The sequence below is a fragment of the Nycticebus coucang genome, chromosome 23 (genome assembly GCF_027406575.1).
Source record: "Nycticebus coucang isolate mNycCou1 chromosome 23, mNycCou1.pri, whole genome shotgun sequence".
NCBI classification, from domain to species: Eukaryota; Metazoa; Chordata; class Mammalia; order Primates; family Lorisidae; genus Nycticebus; species Nycticebus coucang.
The window spans coordinates 14,099,367-14,121,849 of record NC_069802.1 but is presented as its reverse complement, the minus strand read 5'-3'; the positions used below and the strand labels follow the sequence as shown (position 1 = coordinate 14,121,849).

General features: G+C 41.8%; 1 protein-coding gene across 5 annotated transcripts in view; it reads right to left on the bottom strand.

Annotated features, from left to right (window-relative positions):
- The window catches only part of RFC1 (replication factor C subunit 1), an 84,031-nt gene that overhangs the window by 1,956 nt on the left and 59,592 nt on the right, over positions 1-22,483 (bottom strand). For all 5 annotated transcript variants that reach the window (XM_053577527.1, XM_053577526.1, XM_053577524.1 and 2 more), the window contains 12 exons: positions 16,708-17,095; positions 13,962-14,074; positions 12,325-12,439; positions 10,316-10,407; positions 9,540-9,677; positions 9,303-9,398; positions 9,080-9,178; positions 7,593-7,747; positions 7,368-7,485; positions 6,044-6,189; positions 2,486-2,699; positions 576-767 (listed from right to left, as the gene is read on the bottom strand). In XM_053577527.1, coding sequence (XP_053433502.1) covers positions 576-767; positions 2,486-2,699; positions 6,044-6,189; positions 7,368-7,485; positions 7,593-7,747; positions 9,080-9,178; positions 9,303-9,398; positions 9,540-9,677; positions 10,316-10,407; positions 12,325-12,439; positions 13,962-14,074; positions 16,708-17,095 — 1,866 coding nt within the window. The remainder of the gene's footprint in view (positions 1-575; positions 768-2,485; positions 2,700-6,043; positions 6,190-7,367; positions 7,486-7,592; positions 7,748-9,079; positions 9,179-9,302; positions 9,399-9,539; positions 9,678-10,315; positions 10,408-12,324; positions 12,440-13,961; positions 14,075-16,707; positions 17,096-22,483) is intronic.

Here is a 22,483-nt window from a genome sequence, read left to right as displayed (position 1 = left end):
TGTGTCCGTGGATAAGAAAGCAGATACCAATGGCTAAATAAATAAAAATGGAACTTTTTCTTTTTTTTTTTTTTGCAGAGACAGAGTCTCACTGTACCGCCCTCAGGTAGAGTGCCGTGGCGTCACAACCTTTAACTCTTGGGCTTACGCGATTCTCTTGCCTCAGCCTCCCAAGCAGCTGGGACTACAGGCGCCCGCCACAACGCCCGGCTATTTTTCTGTTGCAGTTTGGCCGGGGCTGGGTCCAAACCCGCCACCCTCAGCATATGGGGCCGGCACCCTACTCACTGAGCCACAGGCGCCGCCAAAAAATGGAACTTTTTCTAACAGAACATATGGTCACAAATATGATGGTCTATGTTCTTGGTATTTAGCTTTTCTATCACTATAAGAAGCTGTTTATAAAAATGAAATCTAGTCCTTCTCCACCTTCAACTATGACAAACAAAAACCTTTCAAGTATTTTCACCTTATACTGCTACTTGCTAAATAAGCCCCTTGGTTCACAAGGCACGTTATGCATAAGAAACGATCATCTACTCTTGGGGTCTCCTGTCTGCAGCTTAAGACACTACCTTGATCATAGCATCAGTTTCTATAGCATCCTGGTCTTTCTCATCAGCTTGAGAGTCATCCTCATGTAACTCTTCATTATATTCAGAATCCAGTGATGGGCCTGTGCTGTGTCTCGATGTCTTTACTGCCTGAAGTGAATATGGAGTAAGGTGGGCTTCCTTATTGTAAGCTCTTGTGAAGGCTGCTTTCACCTGTAAGAAAGGAATGGAGGAAGTTTTTTAAAAATCTAAGTGTCAGGGCCACGTGCAGTGGCTCACACCTGTAATCCTAGCACTCTGGGAGGCAAGGCAGCAGGACTGCTTGAGCTTACGAGTTCAGACCAGCCTGAGCAAAAGCAAGACCCCCATCTCTACTAAAAATAGAAAAACTGAGGCAAGAGATCGCTTGAGCCTGAGTTTGAGGTTGCTGTGAGCTATGACACCACAGCACTCTACCCAGGGCGGCGCTTAAGACTCTGTCTCCAAAAAAAAAGTCTAAGTGCCAAATTGTTATTTTTAATTCTACAAACCTAAAAAGAGGTTCTGCAAGCCCCTTAAAACTATTCATAATATATTTATGCAAACATAAGTATATGCATTTTTTTGAGACAGAGTCTCACTCTACTGCCTAGACTAGAGTGCCGTGGCATCATCATAGCTCACAGCAACTTCAGATTCCTGGGTTTCAGCAGTTCTCCTGCCTCAGCCTCCCAAGTAGCTGAGACTATAGACTCCTGCTAAAACAACTGGCTAGTTTTTCTATTTTTAGTAGAGACGGGGTCTCACTCTTCGTCAGGATGGTCTCAAACCCCAAAGCCCAAGCAATCCACCCACCTCAGTCTCCCAAAATGCTAAGATTGCAGGTGTGAGCCACCACACCCAGCCAGTATATGCATTTTTCTATGGAGAAGTTCCACGTGACATTCTTAATAGAGCCCACAATTCAAAAAAGATTAGGAATCAGTATTTGGGAACTTTAGGCAAACAAACAAAAAAAGAGTCACTTCAAATCATTTTGACCTATTCGGCATTCCCACATTTCTACAAACAACTTCAATAAAAAAGGCAGTTAGGTAGAACGTGGCTTTTAACTGCCACAAAAGTTACCTTTACTCTAATAACAGTAGTTATTTCAAAACACTAACTTGAAAAGTCTTAACTTCAAACTTATACACACAATTCCAAAGTCAGTCCATGAATTACAATAGATGTCTGCTGTGAGAACTTACTGATCACCATTAAGTGAGGTCAAATTCTAGAGAGGGGAAACTACAGAGAACACATCTTCTAAAACAGCCTCCATGGGGCGCCAGCCCCATATACCAGAGGTGGGGGGTTCAAACCTGGCCAAAACCTGCAAAAAAAAAAAAAAAAAAGCCTCCGACAGCCAGGCACGGAGCAAGGCCGTGGATACTGCACCTTCAGACCACAGCACTTTCGCTTCTTCAAGCTCATTACAAAAATCAGTACAGGAGATATGTTATCACACGGATTCTCCAACTGGAATGGATACTGACTCTACAGATTAAATAGACTAATAAAAAGAAAAAAATGATAAAAAAAAATCCTCAGCCAGTAAACACATCTTGACTTTCATAATCCACACCAGCACACACTTTTAACTGCACAGGTTCCTCCCTTACCCTTGTAAGAAATACTTTTATATTTGCTCTTCAGATTTCACTTTTTGATTTTTCCACTGAGCAGGCAGCAAAGCTAAAAATACACATTGTAAAGTCAAATCCAGACGTCTACTTTTATTACTCAAATGGTACCTTCAGAAAGCATAGGCCATAGGAAGCCATATCATTTAAGGGAGGAAAAAAAGAAACCTTTTTTTAAAGCATCTACAACATCTCTGAACTCTCCTAGTACAAACCTGGTGATTACCAGGTGACAGAGAACAAGTCCGAGTGGGTTACACAGTTTACCTTGGGATCCAGCTTGGAAAAGAGACTAGGTGTGCCACCCCAGCTGCTAATTTCCATGATATTCTCAAAGTCTTCTTTCATCAAGTAATACGTGTCCATAAGTGCAACAACATCCTGGACTCCTTCTACCCCTTGTGAGGTCAAGGGCTGTACAAGTGCATCCCTCATGTGTGACAGATAATCCAAGTTTACAGTCCTTTTGCTGGAGTAAGTTCTGAAACCAAAACAAAAGAGATACCCCTGGCGCCAATGGCAAACTATCACCAAGCCAACAGAGAGTTAATCAGGTGGTGCTCAATTCAATTTCTTTTTTCTTTTGAGACAGTCTCACTCTGTCACCTGGGTAGAATACCATGGTGTCATCATAGCTCACACCAACCTCAAACTCTTGGGGGATCAGGTGAACCCCTTGACTCAGCCTCCCGAGTACCTGGGACTACAGATGCCCAGCACAATGCCTGGCTAGTTTTTCTATTTTTAGTAGACTGAGGTCTTACTCTTGCTCAGGGTAGTCTTGAACTCCGAGCTTAAGCAATCCACCTGGCCTTGGCCTCCCAGATCCATCCAGTGTCAGTAATCTTCAGTGGGCTGCCTACTACTTAACACCCAGCACCACCCAGGTAATGGAGACACGTCAATGTGCTCAAAGGGAAGTTTCTACTTGCCTGATTAGTGATTGAAAAAAGAAATTGAGTTCTACTTCCTTCCTAGAAAGCCCAGCAACAGCAGCGTGTCTCTCATGTTCGCAGAGAGATTACTCTAGGTTCCAAAATGTTAAAAGCTTCAGTAACAGACAAGGAAGTCTGCAGCCTTGTGTGATGCTGCCACTTCTTCCGTGTGTTTAACACCTTTTAGCCTCTGACTATAACACAGTATCACATATGAATGTTTCCCTCACAGTCCTAATAGAAGATTCTGAAATCTGTTTCCAGGGCAGGGTTTTCTCCATATCTAGGAGAACGGCAGAGAATGTTCCCACAGAATCAAAAAGTGATCCATACTGGCCAGGGAAATAGTTTTCCTAGATTTGGAGAAAAGAATGTTACTCTCTTTCTCTCTTATAAATGTTGTCCTTTCTTAAAGACAGAAAATAACTGAACAAAATATTATTTCAAATGCCACACCATCCTAAATCTTTCCAAGCCAGGTGACGACTCCTCCCTTCAAACCAAACAATTACATCTACCTACACATATTTTAAACAAGAAATCTCAAAAGCTGTTGTCATCAGAACCCACAGTAGAATCAGAAATAATTCTTTACCAATTACTTAAGGGTCCTACTCCCGTCTTCAGATAACTGAATGTCTTAACCACAAGAAGCCACACAGTTCTGACCAGAAGTCTCAAATCTGCCCCCATAATGTTTTATTACCTAGACAAAGAATTTTTAAAACTCTATTTTAGGGCAGCACCTATGGCTAAAAGGAGGAGGGCGCGGCCCCATATGCAGGAGGTGGCAGGTTCAAACCCAGCCCTGGCCAAAAATTGCAAAAACAAAAAAAAACTATTTTAATTTCACCCATTTCCTCTAGATTTAGTCTTCCATAATCAAGCTCACAAGTACCTGAAGTAGTCCCTAAACCATAGTACACAAGAAAATCACAGAACAGTTTTCTAAGATTATTCCCTTATGATTTGTTACAATATGGCCATCTCCTAAGAATGACAGAGCATTGGCTAGGCACCTGTAGCTCAAGTGTCTAAGTCGCCAGCCACATACAGCAGAGCTAGAGGGTTCAAATGCAGCCCAGGCCTGCCAAACAACAATGAGAACTGTAACCAAAAAAATAGCCAGGCGTTGTGGCGGGCACCTGTAATCCCAGATACTTGGGAGGCTGAGGCAAGAGAATTGCTTAAGCCCAAGAATTGGAGGTTGCTGTGAGCTGTGACACCATAGCACTCTACCCAGGGCAACAGCTTGAGGCTCTGCCTCAAAAAAAATTACAAAGGATTAAACTTAGAAGTCTCAAGGTGCCATCTGCTGTCCCTAAGGAATACAGTGGGCACATCCAAGAGGGACTCCCCTAGGGCAGAGGGTGCATGACCTTTAAAAATGGAGACAGGCATTCAGCCCTGCCAATGAGAAGACAGGAAACGTGCAGCCTTTGCCAGCTTTCAGGGGACACCTGCTTTCCTTCGTTTGGTCCCTTTCCCCGACCTCTGAGCCAGGTGAGTAGCGTCTTCAATGACTCTGACTCTGCTGTCCTTTCCTAAGAACCCTGGTGATTACACTGGGCACACCCAGACAACCCAAGAGAATCTTCTCAGTTCAAGATGACAATATATTTGTATTGCTTTGAACTTAAACTCTTATGTTTGTGGTAATTTGTTACAGCAGCTACAGAAAACTAATACATAGGCAGCAAAAAACACTTACGGCATAGGCTAGGAAGAGGAGACTTAGTAGGAAGTAGAATTTTATAAGAAAAAAAGGCAAGTGCCCAGTTCAGCTCTAACCAAAAGTTATGGGTGAGGCCAGACGCAGTGGCTCATGCCTGTAATTCTAGCACTCTGGGAGGCTGATGCAATGGATCGTCTAAGCTCATGAGTTCAAGACCAGACTGAGCTAAAACGAGACCCCATCTCTAAAAATAGTGAGAGTCTGTCTAAAAAAGAAAGTTATGGGTGGATCTAATATTTTGGGGAGGCTGAGGCAGGAGGATTGCTTTAGCTCAGGAGTTGAAGACCAGGCTGAGCAAGAGGGAGACCCCGTCTCTATTAAAAACAGAAAAATTAGCTGAACTTCAGGGCATGCACCTATATCCCCATACTCGGGAAGCTGGGGCAAGGAGAGGATCACTTGAGCCCAGGAGTTTGGGGTTACGATGGGCTCCAGTAACCAGTGCACTCTATCCCGGGTGACAGAGTGAGTCTCAAGAAAAAAAAATTAGTATCTTCTCCAGGGACCAAAAAGGGAATTAAGATTGCTCAAATAGTTCTTCACAGCTAAAAAAAATCCCAAAATGTCACTTACTCATTATTTCCCCTGCACATTTTCCATGTTTCTAAACTTTAACAAAATTAGATAAAATATAAATATTTTTAAATTCCTCTAAACTTTTCCAAGCACATTAGTTGTCAATTACTTGAGTGGCTGCCTGTGACATGCCAAACTGTATTCTTCATCCCAAACGAGTACGTCGGTTATCAGTACAATGGGTAAAAAACTAGTTCATTTATTTAAATAGTTCAATTTTTTTCCTATTATGATTCTGAAGCTGAAGTTTTTCCCACAAGTAAAAGGCACAGTCACAATAACAAAAAATCATAGCACTATCTCAGATTGATATAGTCTTTAAAATATATCCTAAAATTATGATATCTATCATCTGGCTTTATTCTCCAAAGTATCTTTCAAGAGGTAAACCAACTGTTACACTGATTACACATTATAAAAACTCAGGCCCATACAATATAAGGAACTTATTATCCAGGATCATTTATCTAGTGAGCAATAAAATCAAAACTAAAATCTTTTGACTCCTGCCACTCTTACTGGATAAAAGCTAAATATACCACACCAATAAAATGCCAGAAATGGAGCAAGACTACCCACCTGAGACTCATGTGCAATGCTAGGTCCTGAGTGATACGATCATGTTTGCCTGTAGATGAGTGCTTCCCCAGCCAGCTCGGAAAGCTAGGAAACTGGGTCATGTAGCCCCTCATCAACTCTCCAGGAAGAACACTGGCATAAATGGCCTGAAGGAGGGAGGGGGGGAAAAATCAATTGTAGTCCGGAATTTATAGTCAGTACAAAGTTACTCCCTTAGCAGCTGTTGAATTCCAAGCATTCTAGAAAACGAAGCAAGACTGTCCTAGGTACCTACTTACAGGGCAGTGAGGCCCTTTCCCTGTCTCTGACCTGTTGGTGTTCAAAACTTCTCCCAGAGAAGACAACAGATTGCAGGACACACCTGGGTCCATACGTGTTGTTTATGGCCCTCAGAGAGATCTTCATGCCAAGTCAGCCTCTTCAACCAACTTATCTCAACAGGCCAGTTACCTCATGAATGCCAATGTCACAGCAAAAAATTGGCTTAAGAGGAATAGATGGTCTTCAACGTAAACAACTGATAGCACTAGGAGATTAAAGAATGGGAAATCTATGTTCGAACCCAGGCCTGCTAAACAATAATGACAACTACAACAACAACAATAAAAATGGCCAGGTGTTGTGGCGGGCACCTGTAGTCCCAGCTACTTGGGAGACTGAGGCGAGAGAATCACTTAAGCCCAAGAGTGTGAGGTTGCTGTGAGTTGTGACGCCTCTACAGAGGGCAACATAGTGAAACTCTGTCTTTAATAAATAAAAAAAAAACACTTTTAAAACATAAGAAAAAAGATTCTGTATCTCTACACTGAGTTTCTGATTTCTGATTCCAAGCAATGTGGAAGGAGAAGAGAAGCACAGGCCTCCTGCAAGTCCCCTGCTTATAACTCAGGCCAATAACCCTGTAGATAAAGCTATCGCTCTGGTAAGGAAGAAAATCAGAAGTCTTGCTCAGAGAGACAGCTGCTGAGTTGTCCTGGCTGCACGTCTTCAAGGAGGAGCTACTTAGTGACCACCTGAGAACCAAGAACCACCTCTGCCCCCAAAACAAGGATTCTTAAAGTAAAATAGAGCAAATGAATCTTTGGATTCACTTACAACCAAAATCTAACCTTCCTATTGCCACGTGTCCATTTACATAAAAACATTTCTGAAACACTGAAAATAAGTCCAGGTCGCACAGTAGAGACCACGGAGTATTTTAGTCTGTTAACAGACCGGATTTTTGCTACAAGAGCCATACTGTTTACCTGGTATTTCAAACGATCACAGGCACTAAAAGCTATTTTGTTCTCTTCAACTAAAGCAGAGTCTGCACTTTCATTACCTGTGTAGGCAGAAGACTCCAGTTTTGCTTACTCCGGATCTGACTGTCCACTAAGTCCCCATCACATATGCTATCTGCTGCTCGGCTTAAAAGCATCAAGTGCTTTTTCATGTCACCCCTGCAGGAAAGAACCAGTCTGGATTACACTCTCCACAACCCAGGCATTTGGCCTCCGCAGGGCCGGGCGGGTACTAGCCCTATGCCTCCCTAGCTCTGAACACTCACCCTGCAGCTATAGGCTTCACATGTAGGTAGTTCTCCTGGACAAACAGGGGTGCTATTGAATAATCATGAAAAAAGAGATCTGACTTATCCATAAGTGACATATGAGCAGTGTCCTCTCCAGCTGCAAACACTTTCCGGGCAACATCAAATGGGCCCTAAAAAGAGGGAAGACACACACATTAGAATGAACAAAACCCAAAACACTGCCAACACCAAATGCTGGCTAGGATGTGGAGTAACGGGAACTCCCATTCATGGCTGTGAGGAACGCAAAATGGCACAGACACTTCGGGAGACAGGTGAACAGTTTCTTACAAAACCAAACATACTCTTACTACGTGATTCAGTACTTATACTCCTCCGTATTTTACCAAAATGAAAACTATGTCTACCCAAAAACCTGCAAACATGTTTACAGCAGCTTTACTCATAATTGCAAAAAGTTGGAAACAACCAAGATGTCCTTCAGTAGGTGAATGGACAAAAAACTATGGCCCATCCAGACAATCTAATAATACTAAATAATTAAAAGTAATGAGCTGTCAGGTCATGAAAAGACATAGAGAAACCTCAATTGCCTGTGACTAGGTGAAAGACGCCAATCTGAAGAGGCTACACGTTGATGGTTCCAACTGCATGATACCCTGGAAAAGGCAAAACTATGGAAACAATAAAATGATCAGTGGTGGGCAGGGGTTAACTGAGGGGAGGAATGAAGAGGCGGAGCACACAGGATTTTCACGGCAAGTAAACTATTCTGTGTGGTACCGTGATGGTGGGTACATGTCACTGTGCATTTGTTAACCACCAGGGCATGTACACCACCAGGAGTAAAGGCTGCTAGGACCGTGGACTCTGAATGAGCCTGTGTTTGTGCAGGTTTCCTGACCATAAAAGACGTGCCCCTGAGGTGAGGGACACTGACAGCGGGAGAGGCAGTGCATACTGGGGAGGGGAGGAGTACCTGGGAACACTATCTTCCACTCAATCTTGCTAGGAACCTAAAACTGCTCTAAAAAATAAACTATATTAATTTTTTTTAAATCTACTTAATCATTACTCACATAATAAATTCTAACTAGTGACTAGGTAAAATGTAACACAGAGGTAACTGACATAGACCTATAGTTTTGGAGAGGTTATTAAACTAAAAGACCTGAAATAATACTACGAAGAGTGGAAGCAAAACCATTTAAAATACAAAGCCATTATGTCAGGAACTCTGGAAAAGCCATTTTATACAGCTAAAGCATAAGTGTGAATTAAAACTTACCCCATTTTCGAAATGTATAATACACATCAACATCTTTGAAGAGAAATTCCTATCAAATAGAAATACTTTCAGCAGCTGTCTATACCTCTTACTATAAACATCCATGAGTTCTACAGGTGTATCAAAGAACTATAATAACTATTTGTATTATTACCTACAAAAAAAGAAGCATTTTGGTTTGAGAAAGTAACTAAGAAATAAAAATTTATTTTACCAGTTTGATATCCTTTTTGGCTCTATGAGAATCAGCCTTGGCCTGGTCATAGGTCAATGCCTTATTTCCTGCACACCACATACTCAGATTATGTAAAACCTAAAAGAATCACATTTAAGACAAAGTCAGGATGGAAAATAGTGCTATTCCCCCACTCCCTGCAAGGCTGGAGACACTAATTCAATAGAATCCACAACTGTCACAGAACATATATTTATTTTACCTGTCTGATATCTTGATTGGCTCCCAAAATTATTTCATTCATAGCTGGAGGGGGAATCTTTAAACCCTCTTTGAATGCAATAGACATCATAGCACCCTGAAATTAACAAGAGGAGGAATCTTCAATTTCAATAATCAAAAATATTTATTAGGTACTTTTAAAAACTGACCCTTAAATACACAGGACGGTGTGATGGGGAAACAACCCCATTCACAGTAAACAATCCCATTCTCGTACCTTAATCTGTTCAACCCGAGGTCTTTGAAAACGAAGATCAAAACAATAGTGAACCAAAGAGCGGATCCTGGGATGATTTCTATCATTGCACATACATATAATGGGGATTTTAGTATGTTTTATGAGGCCAATTAATTCCTGGAAGGCAAATTTGCAACACAAAAATAATTATTTAAAAAATAACAACCACAATTGTAAGAGGGACTATACCTAACAAATGCAATCAGTATAACCTGGTTTCTTGTACCCTCAATGAATCATCAACAATAAAAAAATAATAAAAATAAAAATAACAAATATTACACATTGTATTTTAGGTTTCAAAACCTTTCTGAGCTATTTTCAATTTCAGAAGAACTATAAAGAAACTGTGGTCTGGATCAGCACCTGCAGCTCAGTAGTTATGGCACCAGCCACATACAGCAGGGCTGGCAGGTTTGAACCTGGCCCGGACCAGCTAAACAACAATGACAACTGCAACAAAAAATAGCCAGGCATTGTGGTGGGCGCCTGTGATCCCAGCTACTTGGGAGGCTGAGGCAAGAGAATCACTTAGCCCAAGAGTTGGAGGTTGCTGTGAGCTATGATGCCACAGCACTCTACTAAAGATGACACAGTGAGACTGTCTCAGAAACCAAATGAACTGGGCTATTTTTGTTGTTGTTTAAAAAAAAAAAAATACTTCCTCATAAATTTAATAAGTTTAATTAATTGTCATAAATATCAGCATATGATAATTAAATGTTGTAAAAATCTAAAAATCCCTCCCTGCGTACCTGAATCCCTCCCCTGTCCTCACTGCCTGCCATGCCATCCACCTCGTCCATGATGAGGGCGTGCTTCATGCTTCCTGAAGAGGCTGCTCCATCTGTCCCAGGTTGGGGGTAAGGGGCCGGGATAAAAGCAAAATAACAATTGTTCAAAAACCTACCTTATAAAAAATTATATATAAAGCATAGTAAACTTCAAAAGCCACACAACTATGCAGAGAAAAGAAATCTCCCTCTCACTCCTTCCCTGGCACACCCAGCTTTCCCTTCCCAGAGGCAAACAGCAGTTTCGGGTATCCTTTAAGAGATACATACCAAAAACAGGTGTGCATAAAAATATACCATCTGATATACACACACACACACACACACACACACATATATATATATATATATTTTTTTTTTTTTTTTTTTTGGTTGCAGTTTGACCGGGGCCGGGTTCAAACCCGCCACCGGGTTCTTTTCTCAGCCCTACTCACTGAGCCACAGGCACTGCCCCATTTGATTATTTTGATGATTTGATATATTTTACTCATATGATATATTTTGATGATTTGTTCTTTAACTATACACATAGAACACTTTAAGGTAATTCAATATTCTACTTTATACATGTGTCATAATTTACTTAATCACTACTAATGAAATTAGAATGCCTCTAAGCTTTGGCTTGTAAGTCATACTAAACAAGTATCTTTTTATATAGATGTCTATGCATGGAGCTTATCAAAAAAATGTGTACATATTTTAAGCAAAGAAAAAATTGTATTAAGGCTCAGTGCCCATAGCACAGTGGATATAGTACCAGCCACATACACCAAGGCTGGTGGGTTCAAACCCAGCCCGGGCCTGTTATACAACAATGACAACTATAGACAAAAAATAGCCAGGCATTATGGTGGGCACCTGTAGTCCCAGATACTTGGGAGACTGAGGCAAGAGAATCGCTTAAGCCCTAGAGTTTGAGATTGCTGTGAGCTGTGATACCACAGCACTCTACCAAGGGCAACATAATGAGACTCTGTCTCAAAAAAGAAAAAGAAAAGAAAAAACTATATTAAATTTGTAATAGTCAAGTCATGTTTGACTTCTGCAATTACAAGAGGTTCTCAACGTGACTTTTCTTCATGTTTTGTTATCAGTATGTATTATTACAAATGTAATACAAGTTTTTCCTTTTGTAAAGGGTGTATACATTTTTGGAACCCTCTGTATATATGTCATTTTACACATATACAAGTAGAATGATAGCTAAATTCCACGAATTGGAACCTCTGACTTAAAAGATGATTAACTTAACTCTGAGAAATCCTGCCAGACTGTTCTCCAGAGTTGTACCAACTTACATTCTTATACCAGCCACATATAAGGTAACATTTCCTGAGCAGCTACTTTTGAACAAAGATTCTCTCCCATAGAAAGCACTAAGAATTCAGGTGACAAAGCAGTGCATCATAAATTCTGTGCAGCCCTGACTTTGGGCATCTTGCTTTCCCCTGAACTCTGGCCCGCTAGCTCTGACCTGCAGCAATGGGCACTGGCCCCCGTAAGCCTTCTCTAACCCTCCACTACCCCGTTCCTGACGTGGCCTCTGAGTCGTTTCCATTCTCATTCTCTGAGGCCTGTCATCCTCCTTTTACTCCACTGTCTCAAACACCGTTTTTACCCACAGGCTTCACTCCCTCATCCATCACTCCATACTACAGTCGTTTGCCTTCTTTTCCTCTTTACAAGATTCACCTGTGAATCCTCTACAATCATATACAGAGTACATGAATATGTGCATTTACACATTTTTATTACATTCTCAGAAACTTCCAAGACCTTAAAAAAATAAGTAAATACAAAGTCTTGCCCTTATGGGGCAACACAAACCCTTTCTTACTCTCGTTAGCCCCAGGATTCAGCAGGATGCTTGGCACGTGGTAGTGTTCAATAATGGTTACGCTGGTTACTAAAGGTTGAAATTAACTTATTTTTCTTGCACAACAAAAAACAGTTCAAAATCCACATACCTGAATAGAAGCCTTTGATGCTGGTATTATCCAGGGACTCGGCAACAACTGCCTTCAAACTGTTTTTACTCCGAGTATCACTTGCATTCAGTTCCACGTAGGTGTATCCCAATTCCTAATCAAAATATTGGAAACCATTACTATTGCAATAAAAATCAATTACCTCCCCCCCCCACAAAAAAAGGTCAGTAAAGAAACAAAGAGGGGCTCTCACCCCTGCCTGCATGGGGAACGGGGGAGAAGAGGGTAAAACAGTCACACAAAGGAAATATAAAGCATGATACTAACAGACAATGAGAGTAAGCTATAATACGCATCCCAATATTAACATTTTTAGACTATCATATACACGAATAAACACCTAAGTTTTGGTCTTAAAACCCTCAGCTGGTAAATCAGTAATCTGGAAGAGTATATTTAAACAAGTAATTTTACTAAGTTTACTTCCTAAAGTCCTGAAAAGAATTAAATAAAAATCAGATATAACATTAATCTACAGTTATTATAAGATACCAAAAGGTAATTCTCTTCAAGATGAATTAGAAAGTTAAATCATTCTTTGTCAAACTATCTCTAATAAGGAATTTTCCTCTCAAATCAGGAAAGTTCAAATTATTCTGACTTACTTCTCAAAACTGATCAGCTTATAAAATGCCTTAATTCACTTCCCAAAAAAACAAGTGACAATGGAAAAAAACATCATGTTCACAATTTTAGAGACTAGGAAAACAGTATTTTTTTGTTTTTCTTTAGTATTTACAAATATAGTGAAAAACAGCTAAAAATTTCTATTCAAATGTCATGTGCTGGTCCACAGAAGACCAAATGAAGTTGCAAGTTTGTGTGACAAAGCAATACATTTCTAATTCCTTATTTTACCATTCTGATGCCAACACGTCAACTCTGATTTTCTCTAGTGCAGTGGTTCTCAACCTTCCTAATGATGCCGCAACCCTTTTCTACAGTTCATGTGTGGTGACCCCCCCAACCATAAAATTATTTAAATAATTGGTTTTTTATAATATTTTATTTTAATAATTTTATGGTTGGGGGTCACCACAACATGAGGAACTGTATAGTAAAGGGTTGTGGCATCAGGAAGGTTGGGAACCACTGCTCTAGTGGTTAGGAAAATCAAGTCTTCTCATTGTCCGAGACCCAGCAGCAACACAGACAATCAGAAAAAAGGCGGTGGTGACAAGGAGAACCCTGGTACAGACCGGCTGAGTTTAAACCATGCCATCACACTCCTAAACCTTTTTCATTTGTCACATTGGATACTAAAGTACAAATATTGAGCACACAGAATTATTACAAAGGTATATAAGATATCTACCTGTACCTTTCAGGATCTATAACCCATATTTTATTACATATAAGATAACGTACCCAAGTGCTCTCAGCACATTGCCTGGTTCACGGGTAAACCTTACTTATTATAATTGCCAATATTTAAAAAGAATGAAAATGACAAATTATCACCAGAACCAAAGCAAATTCTGTAAGTTTAATTTTAGAAAACTATACACAACAGATTTCTATCTACCCACACAGGGTCTCTCTCACACACACACACATTTATCTCCTACACATGACCACTCCGAGGTTATCTTTCCAACCACACTGACAGAACCCACCTGACACACCAGAGAAGCTGTGGTGGTTTTGCCAACACCTGGGGGCCCTGAGAGTAATGCTGCTTTAAAGCTAGAGCCGTCATCTTTGCCAGCGAATTTACCAAACTTTGTTGCTAGGAAAAAAGAAGTTACAGAGGGTTAACCCACATCACCTAAAAGAAATTCAGGAATGGCAGGAATAGTTGTGCATGAACTTCACATAGAGAGCAGTCCTCCTATTAAGTTCTAAATTTGCAGAATATTTTCTACAGGGCATAAACTACAGTTTCAGAGCATTTAGTGAAACTCTACACCCTACCTCACCTCTACCCAAAACAAGAAGCTAAAACTAACTCACCTTAAAATCTGTGTTATTGTTGTAATTTTATGAGTTTCCTTTTCTAAAATGCAGGGGAGCAGCTGTCTACACTATAATCCTAACTAACTCCATCAATCCTAACTCCACTGCCCCTCTGTGCCTGTCTTCTCCTTTGTAAAATGAGAACAACAGTTGAGTAGCTGTGAGGACGCTGTGAGCATAGAGCCTGACATGCCTCAACAAATGTTAACAAGTACAATCGGGATTGCCTGAGCTCACAGGTTCGAGACCAGCCTGAGTAAGAGCGAGACCCTGCCTCTTAAAAATAGCTGGGCATTGTGGTGGGTGCCTGTAGTCCCAGCTACTCAGGAAGCTGAGGCAAGAGCATCGCTTGAGCCTACGAGTTTGAGGTTGCTGAGAGCTATGAGGGCACTATACCAAAGGTGACAAAGTGAGACTATCTCAAACAAAAAAAAAAAAAAGATACAATCCGCTACATGGTCACAAAAGGAAATAAGAAATTGAAGGTGCCGACTGAGCCATAGGTGGCGGTGCCTGTGGCTCAGTGAGTAGGGCGCTGGCCCCATATGCCAAGGGTGGCGGGTTCAAACCCGGCCCCGGCCACACTGCAACAAAAAATAGCCGGGCGTTGTGGCGGGCGCCTGTAGTCCCAGCTGCTCAGGAGGCTGAGGCAAGAGAATCGCGTAAGCCCAAGAGTTAGAGGTTGCTGTGAGCCGTGTGACGCCACGGCACTCTACCCAAGGGCAGTATAGTGAGACTCTGTCTCTACAAAAAAAAAAAAAAAAAAAGAAATTGAAGGTGCTATGTCTGCAACTACCTCGCACCACTCAATACTAGAATACTCTTTTCCCTCCACCTGGGAACATAAATCATGCTCATTGCATTATAACAACTGAGAGACACATAGTTAAACCTCTCACCAAGATAGACCTAAAGCCTTAAAACAAGTCTTTTCCAAGTCTGGGCGACACAATGAGACCAGTCTCTATAAAAACATAAAAAAAAAAAAAATAGCCAGGCATGGTGGTGGCATGTGCCTGTAATCCCAACTACTTTGGAGGGAGAAGGATCAGTTGAGCCCAGGAGTTCCAGGCTGCAGTGAGCTATGATGACACCACATTCCAGCTGAGGCAACAGAGCAGAAACCCTATCTCTAAAAAGAAGGAAAAAAAAGTTTTGTTTTTTTTTATTTTAAAAAGTCTTGTCCAGGTACATGAAACACTTGTCCATCTTTTAAGGAAGATTTTAACTGGTTTCAGAAAAACATTTAAATATAACCTATGTCATCGCAATTATATGACCTAATATAAATAAACCCAGATCGGCATTGGCAAGACTCTAGCAACCACCTGTGTATTCCTAACCAGCTATCACTCCGAGGATTCCCATGATGCTCACTACATCTTGCCTTCGTATTTGTTACGCGTTAGCCCCCAGAGCTACAAACTTATGAAAACTGTAACAGGCTGGGGGCCATAGCTCAATAGTCAGAGGGCTGACCCTGCACAACAGGGGCAGTGGGTTCAAACCTTGCCTGGGCCTGATTAACAAAAAAACAAAGAAAAGAAAACTACATTTGTGATCTGAAACCTCAGTTCCAAAAATACTTTGGATATTAAATATATGTAATATATTGTGACACTTCATTTTCCATAGCAAATACATAGTAAACAAGCTCAGAAACTACTGAAGCAGAGGCCTGGCAGGCCTATGAGAAGCACCAGCATGTGCTGATGGGCTGCAAGGCTGCCTGCTCCATACACATGCCAGCTCTTCACTCACACCCTCCCCACGGCACCCTGTGCACTCCCAGTGGTCCTGCTCTCTCGTCTTCAGGCCTTGTGACCCTTTGCCCAGCTACTTCCTACTTGGTTTCCATCCTTCTTCCAGGGACAGGAACACACATCCCCACCCGTGACTGCACACCTCCATCCCTGCAGCCCCCTCTACCTGCCCCTATACCAGAATAATATTTTTTTTTTTTAAAGACATAGTCTCACTTTGTTGCCCTCAGTAGAGTATTGTGGCATCATAGCTCACAGCAACCTCAAACTGTTGGGCTCAAGCAATCTTCTTGCCTCAGTTTTTCTATTTTTAGTAGAGATAGGGTCTTACTCTTGCTCAGCCTAGTCTCGAACTCCTGAACTCAAGCAATGCACCCGCCTCGGCCTCCCAGAGTGCTGGGATTATAGGCATGAGCCACTGTGCCCAGCCTAGAACAATACATTTTAATAGCTGCTTGAGATATGACCTATGAGCTCCTGAGGACTGTACTTTGTTCACAACAGCACCTGGGCTCAGACCGAGCTCTCAATAAATGTTTGCAGATGAATAAACTAACCATTACACGTTCTCACATATGTGCAATCAAGCAATTACATGTTGAAAGACACACACATATAAAATCAGGTGAAGTTATAAAATTACCGTGTTTCTTATCTTCTGAAGAACTCTCATGCCAGTTTCGAAGCCAGCGTAGGAGTTTGTTGGCACAGCTCTGGTCACCTTGTTGTCCGATGATGGTCTTAAGTGACGTTGGCTTATATTTATCTACCCAGAGCAAATTTTCCACCTTGTTTTCACTGCTGTCATCAGCCAAGTTCCTAGCCTTTGGCTCCTCGGTCACCTGCTTCTTGAAGTCCAGGCCTCTCCTAAACTCACTTGTTTCCTTTTGTACCGGCTTTACAGAAATGTCCCTTTTCGGCGTCAGCTTCTTCTTTTTAGATTCTGATTCCCTTTTGGTTGGACTAATTTTTCTTTTTCCTTGTTCATTTTTTTGGGGTGTTTTCTCCAATATGGACTTTTCTTTCTTCATCTTAAAAAGTAGTAAAGTGAGAGGGAAAGAAACCCAATGAGACATACAGAATTTCTGTCCTAACCTGCTACCATTCAAACTCTTCAGCTCAAGGGATTCTCTTGCCTCAGCCTCCTGAGTAGCTGGTCATACAGGCGCCCACCACAACCCCCAGCTATTTTAGAGATGGGGTCTTGCTCTTGCTCAGGTTGGTCTCAAACTCATGAGGTCAAGTCAATCCACCCCTCTCTGCTTCCAAGAGTACTAGGTATGAGCCCATCATACAAGGCATTATATTTTTTATATATGTATAAAATTATAGCCAAAAGATTATAACACCCAATGCCCATCACCTTAAGAATGGCTAAACAAAATTAGATACAGCCATGCAAAGGAATTATTATTCACCCATAACAAAGTGAGGCGCTGATACAAGCTACAGCACAGATGAACCTTGAAACTATTACACAGATGAACCTTGAAACTATTACCCAAAGTGAAAGAAACCAGACACAAAAGGCCAAATGAGTATTGGACGACTCCATTTATATGAAATGTCCAAAAGAGACAAATCCACAGCAACATAAGCTAAAGCCGGGGGGTGGGCATGATGAGTGACTACAAACGGGAGTTTCTTTTGGGGGTGACAAAAATGTTCTGGCATGAGACAGTGGTGATGGTTGCTCACTCTTGTTAACATACTAAATACCACTGACTTACATACACTTTAAAATGGTGAAAAATAGCCGGGCGTTGTGTTGGGCACGTGTAGTCCCAGCTATTTCGGAGGCTGTGACAAGAGAATCGCTTAAGCCCAAACAGTTGACGTTGCTATGAGCTGTGACGCCACAGCACTCTACCAAGGGCAACATAGAAAAAAGAGTGACTGTCACAACTGGGCACAGTGGCTCACTCCTGTAATCCTGGAACTGTGCATGGACTCATTGAGCTCAAGATTTCAAGACAAGCCTAAACAAGAGTGAGATGCCGGCTTGGCACCTATAGCTCAAGTGGCTAGGATGCCAGCCACATACACCAGAGCTGGTGGGTTCAAATCCAGCCCAGACCTGCTAAACAGCAATGACGACTGCAACCAAAAACTAGCCAATCATCTGTGGTGGGTGCCTGTAGTCCCAGTTACATGGAGGGTGAGGCAAGAGAATTACTTAAGTCCAAGAGTTTGAGGTTGCTGTGAGCTATGACGCCACAGCACTCCATCCAGGGCAACAGTTTGAGACACTGTCTCAAAAAAAAAAAAAAAGTGAGATGCCATCTCATTTTAAATAAATAAATAAATAGCGTCTGAGTGCTTCTCTATCACTGGACGCTAAAATTTGTAGAAGAAAGTTTGCGGAGTAAAACGGTATGGGAAGTCTAAAAATATCTCCCTGAGATAGTTATCAACTACAAAGGGGAACATAATCACTTCACTAGAAGAAATCCAGAATACACCTTCCTAACCAGATCATCAAGGTCATCATCACCAATAACAGAACATTCTGACATCCTACGTAATTCACAGGATGCACTGGGAAGGACAGGCCATCACTTCTCTAGCACAAAAATGCATAATCTCAATCTAATCATGAAAAAAATATCAGATCTAAATAGAGACATTCTACAAAATTGCTACTGATCAAAAGTATCAAGGTCAGAGGTGGAGCAAGATGGCGGCCGAGTAACAGCTTCCCTGCAACTGGGCACAGTGACTCAGCGGAGATAAGACTCCAGGCATCTCTGGCTGGTGGGATCTGCTTATAATCATCCCTTTGAGAATATAGGGAGTCAGCAAGGGACTTCTGGACCCCAAGAGGAGGACAAAAACAGTGGAAAACTGGCAAGTGGTTGCAAGTGTTCAATCAACCTAATACCGCCGGCAGCCGTAAGTACAAGCAGCAGTGAGACTGCAAACCGGAAAGGCCTTGCCTGTGAACTGTTTCAGTGTCTTTGGACTTGGCACTCAGTTGAACTGCCTTGGGGAGAGCTTGAGCAAGGGTGCGGACAACTCTGGGCATTGTCTAGGGCCCCAGACTGAGCCACTGAGCTGGATGGAGCTAACAGTGTTCAGCTGTGGGCCGCAAGGAGCCATTGTGAGAGAACCGCCCCGGGCAAGTTGCGCCCTCAGGGTCACAGAACAAGGATCAGGCGGGAGCTAGTAACCTAGTGACTGAGCAGCCTAAAGGCAGGGACTGAGCTGCCTTACAGCCTTAACCAGCAGGGGCAGAGTGAAACCAGTTGTGGCACACTGGAGCCTCGGGCTGTTGCCCTGGGTACAGTGCCGTAGCATCACAGCTCATAGCAACCTCAAACTCCTGGACTTGGCGCCGCCCAGACCTCCATAAGAGCTGCGCCACAACCCAGGACCTGCGACCCGCACCCACCAGGCCTCCACATGCCCTGACCAGGCACTGCAGGAGCCACACAACCCTGCATCCTCCCCCCTGTACCCTCCCTGCCTTCACACCGGCCCGCTCATTTGGCCAGGGACTCTGGTAGCAGCGTGCCCTCCGGAGCCCTTCCTGCCTCTGCGCAGAGCCCTTCTCCTGGCCAGAGACTGATGGAGCCTTGGGCCCCCTGTGCCAAAGTCACTGGGCACCAGGCACTCCCAGAACCATGCGCACCACCTTCCGCCCTGTTGCTGGATCTGGGAGTGTCACACGCCAGAGCTGCTTCCACAACCAGAACTCCCTGGCTGGGGCAGCCCCAGAGGAACTACACAGGGTCACTCCCTACAAAGATCCAGCAACAACAGAGTGATCCTGCTGGGGTCTAATCTTGGAGAGACACCTCCCCAACTATGAGGATGGCCAGAGGCAACAGTGAAAAACAATCATGAGGCAAAATCAACAGAAAAACTCTGGCAATATGAATAATCAGAGTAGATCAACTCCCCCAAGGATCAATGGGGCAGACACAGCACAAGATCCCATGCACAAACAAATAGCTGAGATGTCAGAAATCAAATTCAGAATCTGGATAGCAAACAAGATCGAATTAGAATTCCAAGCAATAACCCAAAAGATGTCTCAAGAATTCAACGAATTCCAAGATTCAAATGACCAAAGATTTTGACACATTGAGACAAGAAGTTGCAGCCCTCAAAGATCTCAGAAACACAGTAGAATCCCTCTGTAACAGAATGGAGCAAGCAGAAGAAAGGATTTCTGACACTGAAGACAAAGCTTTCAAATGCTCCCAAACTCTCAAAGAGGAAGACAAACGGCGGGCAAAAACAGATCACTCTCTCAGACAGCTCTGGGATAAATCGAAGAAAACCAATATTCGTCTCATAGGGACCCCCGAAAGCGATGAAGTGGATTCACAAGGCAGAGTCTCTTCTCTATGAGATTATGAAGGAGAACTTTCCAGACATGCCAAGAGATTCTGAAATTCAGATAGCAGACAGTTTCAGAACTCCAGCGCAACTCAACCCGAATAAGACATCCCCCAGACACATCATAGTCAATTTCACTAAACTTAATATGAAGGAGAAAACTCTGAAAGCAGCCAGACGAAAGAAAACCATCACCTACAAGGGGAAGAATATTAGAATAACTGCAGATCTCTCTGCTGAAACCTTTCAAGCTAGAAGAGGATGGTATTCAACTTTTAATCTCCTAAAACAAAATAACTTTCAACCCAGGATCCTGTAACCCAGCTAAACTGAGTTTCATTTATGATGGAGAAATTAAATACTTCAATGACATTCATATGTTGAAGAAATTTGCCATAACTAAACCACCTCTCCAGGATATCTTAGACATATCCTCCATAAAGACCAGCATAATCCTCCAGCACAAAAATAAACCCACCCAGAAAATTTTCATCAAATTCCAACTTCCACAGTCACAAAAGGATTAAAAATGTCCACCGGACTCTCGAAAGGCTTATCAATATTCTCAATTAATGTAAATGGTTTAAATTGTCCTCTAAAGAGGCACAGGTTGGCTGACTGGATACAAAAACTCAAGCCAGCTATCTGCTGCATACAAGAATCGCATCTTACATTAAAAGACAAATATAGACTCAAGGTGAAGGGATGGTCATCTATACTCCAGGCAAATGGAAAACAGAACAAAGCAGGTGTTGTAATCCTATTCACAGACGCAATAGGCTATCAACCAACCAAAATCAGGAAGGATAAGGATGGACACTTCATATCTGCTTAATTATTAATATTTATGCACCCAACCAGAACACACCTCAATTTGTAAGAGAAACTCTAACAGACATGAGCAACTTGATTTCCTCCAGTTCCATAGTAGTTGGAGATTTTAACACCCCTTTAGCAGTGCTGCATAGATCCTCCAAAAAGAAGCTAAGCAAAGAAATTTTAGATTTAAAATTAACCATTCAACATCTGGACTTAACAGACATCTACAGAACTTTTCATCCCAACAAAACTGAATACACATTCTTCTCATCAGCCCATGGAACATACTCCAAAATTGACCACATCCTAGGACACAAATCTAACCTCAGCAAATTTTAAAAAATAGAAATTATTCCTTGCATCTTCTCAGACCATCATGGAATAAAAGTTGAACTCAATAACAAGAGGAACGTGCATACCCATACAAGAACATGGAAGCTAAACAACCTTATGCTGAAGGATAGGTGGGTTATAGACGAGATTAAGAAGGAAATCACCAAATTTTTGGAACAAAACAACAATGAAGACACGAATTATCAGAACCTCTGGGATACTGAAGGCAGTCCTAAGAGGGAAATTCATAGCACTGCAAGCCTTCCTCAAGAAAACGGAAAGAGAGGAAGTTAATAACTTAAAGGGACATCTCAAGCAACTGGAGAAGGAAGAACACTCCAACCCCAAACCCAGCAGAAGAAAAGAAATAACCAAAATCAGACCAGAATTAAATGAAATTGAAAACAAAAGAATTATACAACAGATCAATAAATCCAAAAGTTGGTTTTTTGAAAAGATCAATAAAATAGATAAACCTTTGGCCAACCTAACTAGGAAAAAAAGAGTAAAATTTCTAATTCCATCAATCAGAAATGGTAATGATGAAATAACAACGGATCCCTCAGAAATTCAACAAATATTACAAGAAACTCTACTCTCAGAAATATGAAAATCTGAAAAAAAATCGACCAATACCTGGAAATACGCCACCTACCAAGACTTAGCCAGAACGAAGTGCAAATGTTGAACAGGCCTATATCAAGTTATGAAATAGCATCAACTATACAAAATCTCCCTAAAAAGAAAAGACCAGGACCACATGGCTTTATGTCAGAATTCTACCAAACCTTTAAAGAAGAACTAGTACCTATATTACTAAACCTCTTCCAAAATATAGAAAAAGAAGGAATATTACCCAACACATTCTACAAAGCAAACATCACCTTGATCCCCAAACCAGGGAAAGGCCCAACAAGAAAATT